Source organism: Stegostoma tigrinum, chromosome 3 (assembly GCF_030684315.1).
Source record: "Stegostoma tigrinum isolate sSteTig4 chromosome 3, sSteTig4.hap1, whole genome shotgun sequence".
In the NCBI taxonomy this organism is placed as follows: Eukaryota; Metazoa; Chordata; class Chondrichthyes; order Orectolobiformes; family Stegostomatidae; genus Stegostoma; species Stegostoma tigrinum.
Genome location: NC_081356.1, coordinates 95,331,365 through 95,346,605, shown reverse-complemented (window position 1 = coordinate 95,346,605; position 15,241 = coordinate 95,331,365). Strand labels below are relative to the sequence as shown.

The following is a 15,241-nucleotide window of genomic DNA, read 5'->3' as shown; positions in this document are numbered from 1 at the left end:
TGGTGGCCACACTATGTGAGGTACTTTAGTAATAACTAAAATAGTTGCTTTAATTTGAGGGTAGGTATGCCTTAATTGCTATAGCTCTACTACAGTACTGTGACAGTGGTAAGCAAGTGTTTGAAATGTACATTATCTGACCAAATGCAAACTACATCTATCCACAGCCTTTGAAAGAAAGATCAATCAGGCAATGATTGCTTACTACATTGTCATTGATGCATACAAAGCTTTGTTATTACTTTGAGATAGCAGGAACTGCAGATGTTGGAGAATCTCAGATAACAAGGTGTAGGGCTGGATGAACACAGCAGGCCAAGCAGCATCAGAGGAGCAGGAAGGCTGACGGAAGAAGGGTCTAGGCCTAAAACGTCAGCCTTCCTGCTCCTCTGATGCTGCTTGGCCTGCTGTGTTCATCCAGCTCTACACTTGGTTATCTTTGCTATTACTTATGTCTTTTTGTATTATAATGTGGAACAGAAACTGATAAATAAGCTCTCCGATGAAGGGTCTAGGCCCGAAACGTCAGCTTTTGTGCTCCTGAGATGCTGCTTGGCCTGCTGTGTTCATCCAGCTCCACACTTTGTTATCTCTGATAAATAACTACACAGTTTTGATTATAGAGATCAGTTTGCAAGAACAAATTATAAAATCAATTAATTTTGACTTCAAATGTGACAACTATTCCATTAGCATGGCCATACTTCCCTCAAACTTATGAGGTCAATAAAACTGTTACATTCATGGACTAAGATGTCATTAGAATAAAAAAAAATATGAAATGGACAATTTTATTTGCTTAGGAAGAGAATTGTAAAGAAAATTAGCAATTTTCTTCTCATCTATCTGCCCAAAAGCAGTTTTTTAGAGTTATTTGTTAAATCCAAGTAAAGTGACCGGACTGTTATTTTCCCCTATAGGTAAGGAGGAAGAAGGAAAGTCCATAGTTACCCGAGTCAGAATGGGGATTCAATCAAGTTTTTGGTGTCGGCCTAGTCAACTAGCAAAATGAAAGAATCACATTCATGCAACAGTTATTACAACCTAATCTGAAGTGTAACAAGCAACCAGGACTCAAACAGTCAGATGAGCTCATGCTCTGATTTTTTGGCACTTTTCTGCAAACAGAAGTTCAGCATTACCTGCCTGATGATTTTAATTATTTCTTTTTGCATCCGCCGTAAATATGTTTCGTATACAAAAAAATTAGATGTAAAATTGAACTTGCCATTCAAAAGGCTGCATTGTTTAAAACAGACTGATATTGTGATCAGTGATGTATCAAAAGACTTACATTAGAAAAAGATGGATAAAAGTAATGTTTCACTTTTTGACCAGATTATAATGTTTAAATCAGAATTGTTCAAAGATGCTATAACAATCTGTACTTTAAAATGACGGAATCCAATAGCATTATCGGAAGCTTGAAATTAATTCCTTCTTTGCCTGTCCACAGTTAACTGGATTAAAATCTACAGTTTGCGGATTATTTAATCACCCGCAGCATTTCAATAAGTGATTAGATAATAAATTTGAATTTAGACAGTTTCCTGAATTCTCAGCTTTTAATTGGTCCATAAGAAAGGATGTTGTTTAGCAACAAATATAAAGACAAGTTAAATAGGATAACAAACTAAAGGGAAAAACTAACTGGCACATTAGTTGTTAGACTGTACATGAGAAAATATAATTTGTTTGTATCAACATTGAATTTCAGCATAATATGGGATCATGCAATCATTGGCTTTTGTAGACAACTTGATTGTTAAAACATATTTGAATGTCATTTGTGTAGATTCAAAAGGTATCTATCATAGCTTTTCATTGTTCAACATCCCTAAAATGTTAAAATTGCAATGGAAATGTTAGTTCACTGTTAAATAACTTAATGGAGAATGGTTTAATTACACTAGTCTTTATCACGTGGAATACTCAATGGACTTCTACTTGCTTAATATCATCCAATCATTTGTGGTCTTTGGTATATGAAAAGCATTACATGACTGCAACACATTTTTATTGGTATTAGTGCATTTAAAAAAGATTTTAAAGATTTCATTTAAAACTCGACTTTGTCTAAAAGAAAAATAAGAATTCAGCAGCAGACTATAACGTGGAGAAGTTCAGCTGCTGCAAAATCAAACAAGCAAAAGAATTCAACAATCAGCAAATGATGACTCATGCACTAGATATGACAGTGTTATGTAAAAATTGGGGAACATCTTTCCACTTAATGCAGTCACTGTTGATGTGCTGTATAAACACATGCTTCCCGTATTCACACAGCCAGAGTATCAGTTCTGTAGAACTGCAAGGCTTGTTAAGACAATACCAAAGCAATAAGCTCTGAAAACAGTCACTGCATATCAAACAATAAATCAAACTTTCTTACAGCTATAATGACAAATTCAAATAAATTTGTTCCCTTAAAAGTCTGAAATATTTAACTTTTACTGTAATATACAGTAGTTATACTTACATTCCAACTGCAAAGTGGAATGCCACCCTCACAGTGAAAAATGCTGGATTGTCCAACAGAACGATAAACATGACTGATTTTAACTTATGGCTCAGTTTTTGCTAAGGTATCTGTCAATATAATTTTTTATTACTCAAACTAGATTTGCTTACCATCATTGGTTCAAAATTTATAACCATTTAAAAGTTAATCCATCAAGCTATATTTAAAAATCCTATGGGATACAATGAAGCCCATATACAATTGGAAAGTGAAGAAAAACTTCTCTTTTGTAGAGGGATCAATGGTTATGGGCATAGATTTAAGGTAAGAAATAGAAGGTTTATAGGGAATAAGTATATAAGATATTACACCCAGACGGTGGTGGGAATCTGGAACTCATTGCCTGTAAAGGCAGTAGAGCAGAAACCCTCAAAATATGCAAGAAGTATTTAGATGCACACTTGCAAAACCAAGGTTACGGGTAAACCTGTTGGAAAAGGGGATCAGAACAGTTAGGTGATTGTTTTTGGCCAGCACAGGCTCGATGGGCCAAAGGGCCTTTTGCCGTGATGTAGACCTCAATGATTATATGACTTTAAAGGAAAAGATTATCTTTCCCATTTACATTTATGTAACCATGTTTCTGAAATTAAGAAACAGGGTCCAGTTACTGCATATTGAGAAATACTGAAAGGTAAGTAGATGGTGTTATGCTGGTTAAAATTTACATTAGCCAGACCGGAATTTTGTAAAATTAATTGCAAGAGATGTATTCTGTTGCCCTTGTATGTCTTTGCTAAATTTTGACTGTACTTGAAATTCAGATAAACTATGATTTCATAGCAAATGCAAATATATTAGTGAAGATGGGAATTTAAGATGATCGAAGTTTAATCTTATTCACGGTTATCGCATTATTTTTATCCTGCTGATTTACCAACCAAATAGGGCAAGTTTTTTTGCGTTGATAACCTCCAGTAATCCCAAAGTTCTGTCAAAGACTAGTGATAAATGACCAATGATATTAGAAAATGGCATCATCTCCGCTTTTAGTTTTAGTTTTCAACTTAAGATATGTATTCACCCTGAGGCCCATAGGAAGCATTTGAAGTGAACAGGTTTATCTGTACTGTGCATCAACAATCTGTTGTTTCCAAAATGATTTAAAGTTTCCCTTTTGTTCTAACCCCAAAGAAGTGACTTTGATTTAGGTTCAAATCTAGAAGAGTTTTCTGAAGTCCAGCTTTATTATGCTAATTTATGCCACTGTCAGGTAATGATGATAGAAAAGACCAAAAAGACTTGTGGAAAACAGGCAAGCTGCAATCCACCATGTTAGAAACGACAGCAGACCTCGGAACAGTAATGGAGTGAAAACATTTTGCAGGCCACCCAACGCTAATGTTATTTGTGTAACTGTTAACTTCTCATTTTCATTAGCGATAAGGGTAGTTGAGTGGTCATCATTGGTGGTTTCAGCAATCTCCGTAGGAGACACGCAAGAAGCTTCTGAGATGACACCCCAGGACTGGTTACCTGTTTCAAGAAATACAAAATGAAACATCAGTTTGTTTACCATGTTTTCAAACCTTTGCCCATACCCATGAGATAGGGCATTTTAACAAAGAGGAAAAGAAGACATAGCAAATACCTGCATCCTGCATACCCAAACACAATGAGGTCTTTATTTTCTCCCAACTTCCCCATCCTCCTAGAAGAAACATTTGTGAGCTAACCCATCATTGATTAAAACAAGCAATTCTGACAGATGGATATGAGTGACAGAGAGATTGACAGAAACATAGTAACTAGGAGCAGGAGTAAGCCAACTGGCCTTTGAGCCTGCTCTGTTATTCAACACGCATGGCTGATCCTCTATCTCAATGCCATATTCCCACTTTCTTCTCATATCCCTTGTTGCCTTTAAAAGTCAAGAAATTCATTTCTTGAAGAGATCAGTGACGTGGCCTCCACAAGATTCTGTGATAGAGAATTCCACACGTTCTCTACTGTCTGAGTGAAGAAAGTTTTCTTCATGCCAGTCCAAAGTGGTTGACCCTGCATGATTCAATTATGTCCCATTTTCATTTGAAAAGAAAAAAGTGGCCCTCTCTACATGCGCTGTTGCCACTATTCCTGCCCCAAATGTTGTTGTTCCTTCCTTTCTGTGCATTGTTACCTCTCTCTATGTCTACTAATAATGTATTCCCACCAGTGTAATGCTGCCACCATCTCATTCACACAATACTTTGTTTCCTCTGCCTCGCACATTTACTGTTACCACAAGCTCCATTCCCAACATTATTGCCACTACTCCTTTCTCTATTTACTTTTGATACTACATTCTCTCTCAGAATATTTGCCTACAATGGTTTTTCCAACGTTCTTTCTTTAAATTGCAAGATAAAAATATAAAAATTATGCCTAACATTGTCCACTGGAGATGGAATAAGTAAAATTCCACTGGCTGCTGAATTCATTGAGATTAACGCGATTTGCAATAAAGCTCATTTTAAGATCATTCTCAGGAATTAAAGTGTGCTACTTGCATTTCACTGAATCAAACGTTTGCCAGAAAGGCAGCAAAAATTATAAACAAAAAGTTAAATAGTAAGAACAGCGTTATTACAACCCCCAAAAATTGCACATGTAAATAACCAACAGGGGGCACTCTCAATCTTATTAGCGATGGAGCAAACGGTCTTAAGTCTTGCCCTTTTTAAGCATTATTAGAAAGAGAACAAAAAACTTTTCAATGTGTTTAAGCACATTGTTTATATAAAAAAAGTAGCAATTGCCTAAAATGTTTAAAGATTCATACCTTCTTCCTCAAACAAAACATGTTCAGCAGAATACCTTATGGCAAAAACTTTCAGACATATTTAGTTCATTTTTTTTTAAAAGTGATCCTCACCTCTCTCTGTTGCCCCTATCACCTCTCTCTGTTGCCACTATTTCTTTCATCTTGGCAAAGTACCAGCTTAATAACACCTTGGCATGGATGCTGGCAGCCATCCAATAACATGCCCAAAAGCCAATTCTTCATGTGTAAGCCACAAGACTACATGCCATAGCAGCATCATGGACAATATCAAAACATGAATTTGACCTTCATGTAAGCACAATTTCCAACATGGATTAGGAGGCTGTGAATCTAAGTTTTAACATTTCAGTTGTTTGTTCTTATCACTGCGCTGGCTAAAATCAGGAATGAAACCTAACTCCATATATCCGCCTTTGACCCATATCCCTTAATGCTTTTGCTGAACAAAAATTTATCTATCCCAGATTTAAAATTACAATTAATTAAGAGCATCAGCTGCTATCTGTCGAACAAAGTTTCAAACCTTGACCATCGTTTGTTTCTTCAAATCACCCCTGAGCAGTCTGGAACAAATTCTCAGGTGATGCCCCTGGTTCCAGAATCTCCAATCGGTGGAAATAGTTTATCTACCCTGTCTCTTCTAGTTAACAACTTGAAGACTTCCATCAGGTTACCCCTTAACCATCCAAATGTTTGAAAAAACAGGCCTATTTTGTATCAGAGATAACAGGAACTACAGATGCTGGAGAATCTGGAGATAACAAGGTGAGGAGCTGGATGAACACAGGAGGCCAAGCAGCATGTTAGCAGCAGGAAAGCTGACGTTTCGGGCCTAGGCCCTTCATAACTTAAAATCTGAAGTCAAGGTATCATTCTTGTAAACATACATTGTACACCTTCCAAGACCAATGTTTCATTCCTAAGGTGCACTGCTGAGATCTAGTCTCAGTAATTTAAGTGGGATCTTACTAGGGTTTCGTGCAGCAACAGCATAACTTCTGTATCTTGTACTCCTATCCTCCATATATGAAGGCCTGCATTCCATAAGCCTTCTTGATTATTTTCTGCATTTTAAAAATCTGTGCATCTGAACCCCGAGTCACTTTGCACATCCACTCTAACTTCATACCATCCAGAAAGTACCCTGATCTATCCTTAAATTCCATCTGCCACTGTTTTGCCAAGACACCTTGTCTAATCGATATTCTTTTGAAATTTTACGATATCACCATCACTGATTATAATACCACTTATATGATTAATGCCTGAAACAAAGTTGAGCAGAAAAAAAGAACTGATAATTTGCACTTACCCAGGGTTTTTAAAAGCAGTGTTGTATGAAGAAGCATAATCATAGGTGCTACATACTGAAGTGCAATCACACAAAGATAGTAGAAAACTCGGGCAACCTTCAAGCAGAGAAAAAAATAACTTAATTCATTTACTTCAATACTTTGCTTCCTAAAACAACAATCCTTTTCATTCTACAGGATTCCTTGCAAATGGTGAAAATGAAACCAAGGAGCCAGGGTTTCTTTGCTAAAATATCAATAGTTACGTTGATAGTTGGACTACACTTATTTTCATCAAATTCCCCTTCAGATGAGATGATAAAGCAAGACATAATAAATGCTCTATAAAGTTGACAGAAACGAAACACTTGTTTTTATTACTTATGGTGAAACCTAAAATCCAGCATTAGTGAGCAGGTTAATACAAAGCAAGTGCTGCTCGTTAGCACTGCTGATGATTCCTTCCATCATTTTATTAATGATTGACAGCAGACTGATGGCAGGCAATTGGCCAGGTTGAACAGATCTTGCTTTTTCAGCATAGGTCACACACAGGCAAACATCCATACTATTGGGTAGAAGCCAGTGTTATAGCTGTACTGGAACAATTTGGCAAGGGATGTGGCAAGTTGTGGACCATACGTCTTTAATACCATTGCTGGAAGGTTGTCAGGACCCATGAACTTTGCAGTATCCAGTATCTCAGCCATTTTATATTGCTTGGGGTGAATCGACTTGGCTAAAGATCTGCATCTATAATGCTGGGGACCTCTGCAGGAAATATGGGTCATTCATTCAACATGTCTGGCTGAAGGGGGTGTGGCAAATCAGCCTTATCTTTTGCATTGATGTTTTACCATTCATCACTGAGAATGGAGATATTTATGAGTCTCCTCTGTCAGCGAATTGTTTAATTGTCCAGCATCATTCACAACTGGATATGGCAGGACTGCAGAACTTATAGCTGATCTGTGGAATCGCTTAATCCTGTCCTGTTTTTGGCATGCAAGTAGTCCTATTTTGTCACTTCAGGTTGACACCTCATTTTTAGGTATGCCTTCTGCTGCTTTTGGCACGGTCCTCCTGCACTCTTTATTGATCCAGGTTGATTACCTCGCCTGAAGGTTGTGATAGTGTGAGGGAGTTGCAGGGTCATGAGGTTGAAGATTCTGTTGGAGTATATAGTGGTAATCAAAAGGAAGTTTCTTTGCCCATATTTGACCTGATGCCAGGGTTTGGAGTCAATATTGAAGACTCCCAACAGTATACAACTGCTGCCACCTCTGCTGGGTCTGTTCTGCCAATGGGACAGGACACATGTAAGAATGGTGATGGTATTGTCTGGGACATCTGTAAGGTACAATTCTGTCAGCAGGACTATGTCAACCTGTTCCTTTGCTAGTCTGAGATACAGCTCTCCTCGTTAGACCATAGGAGCAAAAATTAGGCCATTCAGCCCATCAAGTCTGCTCTGCCATTCAATCATGGCTAAGTTTCTCAACCCCATCCTCCTGCTTCCTCTCCATAACCTTTGATCCCCTTGACAATCAAGAACTGCTCTATATCTGTCTTAAATATACTCAACGACGTAGCCTTCATAGCCTACGTGGCAGTGAATTCCATAGATTTACTACTCTGGCTGAAGAAGTTTCTCCTTATGTCCATTCTAAAAGGTCTTCCCTTTACACTAAGGCTATGCCCTCGGATCCTAGTCTCTCCTACCAATGGAAATGTTTCCCAACATCTACCCTGTTCCAGGCTATGTAAGTTTCGATTAAATCCCGCCTCATCCTTCTGAACTCCACACAGTATAGACCCAAAGTCCTCAAGAGTTCCTCGTATGTTAAGCTTTTCATTCCTGCGACCAATCTAATGAACCTCCTCTGAACTTGCTCCAGGGCCAGTACATCTTTCCTGAGATAGGGGACCTAAAACTAAACCTAATACTCCAAATGTGGCCTGACCAGAGCCTTATAAAGCCTCAGTAGTACATCGCTGCTTTTATATTCAAGTCCACTCAAAATAAATGCCAAAGTTGCATTTGCCTCCCTAAGTGCTGACTAAACCTACAAGTTTACCTTGACTAGAACTCCCAAGTCTCTTTGCACTTCAGACTTCTTAATTTTCTCCCCATTTAGAAAATAGTCCACACCTCTAGTCTTCTTACTAAGGTCATGACTTCACGCTTTCCCAAGATGTACTCCATCTGCCACTTCTTTGCCCACTCTCCTAGACCCTTCTTTCCTCTCCATCTTTGGTCCGTCTCTCTCGCTCTCTCTCTCTCTCTCTCTCTATTTATTCCAGAACCCTCACCCCATCCCCCTCTCTGATGAAGGGTCTAGGCCCAAAACATCAGCTTTTGTGCTCCTGAGATGCTGCTGGGCCTGCTGTGTTCATCCAGCTTCACACTCCACAAACCTCTGTTTGGTAGTGGTGACTGCACCAATGCAAATCTTCGTCACAACCGCCAATCAGCTTTGTCGCTGCCCTCTGCTAAAATTTTGGCTCTATCACCCAGATGTTAAAAATGGTGCAGAGTTGAGAGCACTTGTTAGCTGTTGTTTTCAGCGCCTTAGTCATTGCTGGGTGGTCCATTGGAATTCATCTTTTTTGAAGAACTTTTTAAATGGTTAATGCAACTGCGTGGCTTGACAGGCAATTTAAGAATCAACTACATTTACAATCCGACCCCACCACCCAAGACATTTTTCCATCCCCACCCCTGTCTGCTTTCCGGAGAGACCACTCTCTCCGTGACTCCCTTGTTCGCTCCACACTGCCCTCCAACCCCACCACACCCGGCACCTTCCCCTGCAACCGCAGGAAATGCTACACTTGTCCCCACACCTCCTCCCTCACCCCCATCCCAGGCCCCAAGATGACATTCCACATTAAGCAGAGGTTCACCTGCACATCTGCCAATGTGGTATACTGCATCCACTGTACCCGGTGCGGCTTTCTCTACATTGGGGAAACCAAGCGGAGGCTTGGGGACCGCTTTGCAGAACACCTCCGCTCAGTTCGCAACAAACAACTGCACCTCCCAGTCGCAAACCATTTCCACTCCCCCTCCCATTCTCTTGATGACATGTCCATCATGGGCCTCCTGCACTGCCACAATGATGCCACCCGAAGGTTGCAGGAACAGCAACTCATATTCCGCCTGGGAACCCTGCAGCCATATGGTATCAATGTGGACTTCACCAGTTTCAAAATCTCCCCTTCCCCCACTGCATCCCTAAACCAGCCCAGTTCATCCCCTCCCCCCACTGCACCACACAACCAGCCCAGCTCTTCCCCCCCACCCACTGCATCCCAAAACCAGTCCAACCTGTCTCTGCCTCCCTAACCGGTTCTTCCTCTCACCCATCCCTTCCTCCCACCCCAAGCCGCACCCCCAGCTACCTACTAACCTCATCCCACCTCCTTGACCTGTCCGTCTTCCCTGGACTGACCTATCCCCTCCCTACCTCCCCACCCACACCTTCTCCACCTATCTTCTTTACTCTCCATCTTCGGTCCGCCTCCCCCTCTCTCCCTATTTATTCCAGTTCCCTCCCCCCATCCCCCTCTCTGATGAAGGGTCTAGGCCCGAAACGTCAGCTTTTGTGCTCCTGAGATGCTGCTTGGCCTGCTGTGTTCATCCAGCCTCACATTTTATTATTTAAGAATCAACTACATTGCATTTGGTTTCCTTCCCAACGTTGTGATCGCTGCAGAATCCCCAACCTCTAGCTATGGTCTCTCCTCCATTCCCCAAACTGGAGTTATGGCCTCGCCTCTGCCTTGACGCTTCCACTTGCTATTTTCCTTTCCTGGACTTAAGTTCCCATTTGAGATCCAGTTTAATCCAAAAGTGAAACACTGATACTGTGGAATTGAGAGTCTCAATGATTCAGAAGTGATTGTACACTTACATTCAAGAAGTTTTTAAAATGATCCTGCTTGCTGCTTCCTTTTCCTGAACCCACAATGAATGCGAGGACTTGGGAGAAAATCAGTGCATCAGGAGCAAGATTGTAAAAGCCCCAGTTATTCTAAACTGTTGGGATTCTCACTTTCAAAACGTCAGAGCTCCAACTTTAAACTGAACCTGGATCTTAAATGGAATGCAAGTACAGGAGAGGGAAGCAGCAACTGAGTGAATCAGGGAGGAGGGTTAAGGCTACAGATTAGAGGTTGGGAGTGAGTAACAGGTTGCTCAGACAATAGGCGGAAGGTCACTAAACAAGGTCACACAGACACTGTTAAAATGAATATTGTGACACTCAAAAATTTCAGGCCCCATTGACTTACCAATGCTAAAACAACACGGAACAAGGCAACTTTAAACAAAGGCTTATCGTACTGAAATTTTACTTGAGCTTGCATATATATTTTCTATGTCCAGGCACAAGAAAAATTGCTCATGGAACAAAAAGTATCTGCAACAACTAAATAAGTGGTCACTGGAACAGCTCATTACCTCAACTTGCTCCCTACACTTTATTATATGTGCATAGATACAAACCAATTATACAGTGGAAACACCCCGCTATAAATCTAACACTAATATGATCCCTACAATTCTTTCTCAAATGTCATCCCATTCACAATTCTCAAATACCAATAGAGTCCTGTCTTTCTTTTACCTCATGTACTCATGGGCTCATGTACTTACCATTTTTTGCAGGTCCTTAGTGCTGATTCGCCCTGCCTCCTTTTTCATCTGCTCTACACCCTTCTGTGCCAAGTTTAGGTATGCTTGCAAATGTTGTCGAATTAAGGCCAGTCGGAGAACACAAAGCAGGACAATAATCCACAATCTTAATGAATCGTATGCAGTCTCTGACATTCTGCAAGTAAGTTAACAACATTTGTTTCAAAAGCGAAGGACTCAAAGAAATCCAAGATTGAAACCTTTCGGAATAGATAAATTACTCTAGTTAACTTTGGAACTGAACTTTCCTACACTGTTCACTGAAGCCTGTATAAGCAATATCTAAATGGATGTCTATAGTGACTGCTGTTAACTTCAATTCTTGAGCAATTATTTTTGTTAACTTGTGTCAATTAATTTATTTAGATGTTTTGATTGAAATCTATTCCTAAAAATAAAGAGGGCTTTGTGGCTGGATCAAAATGACATCCTAGGCTTAATATGGTTATACTAACTACTTAAAACTGAAGATGTTTTAACTTATATATGTTTAGTAATCATCTCTGGAAATTTTTAAAAAGCGTTTTAATTAGATTTACACCTAGTTTTAAATTTATGAAGATTGACATGAAGAATTAATTCAGCGTATCTGCAATTTCCCCCAAGTTCCCTCCTCGTCTTCCAGTTTTTCCACAAACTGTAATCTACACAATTTTTCAGCTATTCTTAAAATCTAATGCTGGTTTATGAACATTAAAATGAGAAATATTTGTGAAATAAGGAAACATTTTTCTGTACTGTAACCACTAAATTACAATAATTCTTTGATGCTGGATTCACTGACTCCCTGTTTAAGTGAGGGAAAATTAAATAAGTATTCAGCTGAGTTTATATTGTGCTTGCAACACAAATAATTTATAGAAATTCTCAGCATAATCAGCACATTGTTAACCAGCCTGACTTAGCTTAGCAGAAATGCTCATACATCTGAAAATTGAAAATGTTACAGTTACAAAAGATTTGAATCATACTTATGTGAATGCTACATGGTTACTTCTTTTGTTTCTACTATTCAGTGGAAAAACTCAATATATATGAACTGGTAAGGAAAGCTGTCCTATCCATCTCATAAGTCAAAATGGCGCAAACTCAAACTCACATTCTAAAGTGAACTGAATGCAGTTTATTACGCAATAGGATTTTTATCAAATAGATATACTTACAAAGGAATACTTTCTTTACCAAGTGGTGGATTCATGATATAGTCCTTGGTAATTGGCTTCACCCAGAGGAGTACTATAATTAGTGGTGACAGGAAGTTTATATGGAACAGCGTCCTACAAGTCAGGAAACCCAAAAAAGTACATGATTAGAGACAGTAAGGACAGCCGATGTTGGAGTCAGAGATAATATAGTGTGGTGCTGGAGGAACACAGCAGGCTAGACAGCATCAGAGGAGCAGGAAAGCTGATGTTTCAGGTCGAGACGCTTCTTCATAAAAATATTAAGGTATATGATTAAGCAGGTATCTTACTTTATTTCTGAATTAATTCACGGAACGTGTACTTCACTGATTGTACCAGCAGTTATTGTCAATCCCTTGTTGTCTTTTAGAAGATGGTGAGCTACTGTCTTGAACTACTGCAGGCTATTTACAAAGCTATTAAAACAGCCCCTGCAGCCCATCAAGTCTGCACCACCAAAACTACACAATCTACACTTGTCCCACATTCTAGCACTAGGCAGATAGCCTTGAATGAAATGACATTTCAAATGTTCATCCAAGTAATTTTTAAATGTTGAGATGACCTGCCTCAACTACCCACCCCAACCCCCACCAAGCAGTACATTCCAGAATCACATTTCCTCAAATCCGGTCTGCACCTCCTGCCTTCCACCTTTAAAAATTGTTTTCTTGTCACTGACCTTTCAATTAAGGGGACAGCTGTTTTCTACCCACCTCTGTTTTTGCCTCTCATAATCTTATATGCCTTAAGCAGCACCCCACACAATCTTCTAAACTCCAAAGAAACAACTGGTCTTATTGAGCCTTCTTTGTAGCTAAAGTGCTCCAATGCAGTCAACATCATGGTGAATCTCCTCCAGGTGCTCCGGTTTCCTCCCAAGTCCAAAGATGTGTCGGTTAGGTGGAATGCCCACACTAATTTGCCCATAGTTTCCAGGGACGTGAAGGTTAGATGGACTACCCATGGGAAATTCAGGGTTACAAGAATAGGGTACGGGGGTGAGGCTGGGTGGGATGCTCTTCAGAAAGTCAGTGTTGACTTGTTGGGCCAATTGGCCTGTTTCCACACTGTAGGGATGCTATTAAAATAGCTGAACTCCCTCTGCCTAGTTCATTTTTATATTGTGTCACTGTAGAATTAACACACTATCCCCTGCTCTGAACTAGGTTAATCTCCTCCAATAGCAGTAGCATAGCACAGTAGTCCCATTTATAGATATCACACCTTCCACAGAAACTGTCTCAATGACCCAGGAATTTAAAATCCTCCCCCCTCCTGCACCAACGCGAGCCATGTATTCATCTGTACTCCCATTTCTGTACTTATTGGCACGTGGCTTGGGAGTAATCTAGAGATTATAACTTTTTTTTTTAAGTATACTGCCTAGCTCCCTCAACTCTTGATACAAGTTCTGAGGAAGGGTCACTGGACACAAAATGTTAACACTGATTTTTTTCTTCACAGATGCTGCCAGACCTGCTGAGCTTTTCCAGCAACTTCTGTTTTTGTTCTTGATGCTTGTATCATTGGTACTAATGTGTACCACAACCTCTATCTCACCATCACACGCCCCCTTCAGGATGCCCTACACCTGCTCAGCGACATCCTCAACCCAGACACCAAGGAGGCATCATCCTGGACTCTCATTTGTAACTGCAGAAATGCTTGTCTGTTCCCCCAGTGAATTGCTCCTCTTTTCTTCTTCCTCATCTCCTGTGCAGTTAGGCCACTTGTGGTGCCAGAAGTTTGGCTCTGTCCAAAGTGGAAAATTGATTTGTGAACAGAACCCCAGGGGAATTCTCCACTACCTGCCTGTTCCTCTTTGACTGTCTGGAGGTCACCCATTCCCTTCTTTCTCCCAGCTCTTTAAGCTGCAGAGTGACCATCTCTCTAAATGTGCTATAAACGTAACTCTCAGCCACATGGATACGCCTGCCTCTCCAGTTACTACTCGAATTCAAAATGCTAGACCTCAAGTTTCTGCAAATTGGGAGCACTTCCTGCATTCATGGTAATCTAGGATCCATGACTTCCCACCTATGACAGGTCACACATTCCAGTTTGCTGCTGTTGTCTGCCATGATTTGAATTTGAGTTCAGTCTTACTAGGTATAGACATGACACAGCATTTAATGAAATCACCTGATCTATCACCCACCAACCAGCTTAACCTCAATTAACCCCATTCCTTCTAGTTCTATCCCTGTGGTTACACAGGTTTCTCCTTTTCAAGTTAAGCACAATTGCTCCACCAGTGGTGGCCTTTCCTTTAGCTGCCTAGGCAACCTGCAATGACAATAAATATCACAGATCCAACTTTTAAATGAAATTTTAGATTCTACCTTAACTCCAATTATATATCTCAATGTTTATTTTGTTGTCTCAAAGATGACTAAAATTTAAGAGATATTCACTGCATTTACTTCCTGCTTTGCTGGCTGTGTGACTTCTTCAATTTGATTGGTTGCGTAGCCTTTTCTCAAAACTTTATTATTGTTAGAGTCCAGAGATCACTGATTATTAGTGCCATATTAAAATTAAAATCAGTAACATGGAATTCACATCAAAGGCCTTGCAGACAATTTTCTTTGAGGTCAGTGTCATCAGTGGGACGTCACCATGGCCATAAAACCTGGACCCATATATTCAAAAGGTAGTTAGCACAAGGCACAGGCTTGAGGTTAAAAGTGGGAAGATTTCTAAAATGCACTTAGATCTCTCCCTCAATTAGCATGTTTCAGTATCAGATAAGAATCAGTATTGGATCAGACGTTGGAT

General features: G+C 39.9%; 1 protein-coding gene across 11 annotated transcripts in view; it reads right to left on the bottom strand.

Moving 5' to 3' along the window:
* Positions 1-412: 412 nt before the first annotated feature.
* Positions 413-15,241, bottom strand: part of tmem161b (transmembrane protein 161B) — a 75,823-nt gene continuing 60,994 nt past the window's right edge. For all 11 annotated transcript variants that reach the window (XM_048527219.2, XM_048527218.2, XM_048527222.2 and 8 more), the window contains 4 exons: positions 12,440-12,553; positions 11,238-11,412; positions 6,598-6,694; positions 413-3,997 (listed from right to left, as the gene is read on the bottom strand). In XM_048527219.2, the coding sequence (XP_048383176.1) occupies positions 3,720-3,997; positions 6,598-6,694; positions 11,238-11,412; positions 12,440-12,553 (664 nt within the window). In that variant the 3' untranslated portion in view covers positions 413-3,719. The remainder of the gene's footprint in view (positions 3,998-6,597; positions 6,695-11,237; positions 11,413-12,439; positions 12,554-15,241) is intronic.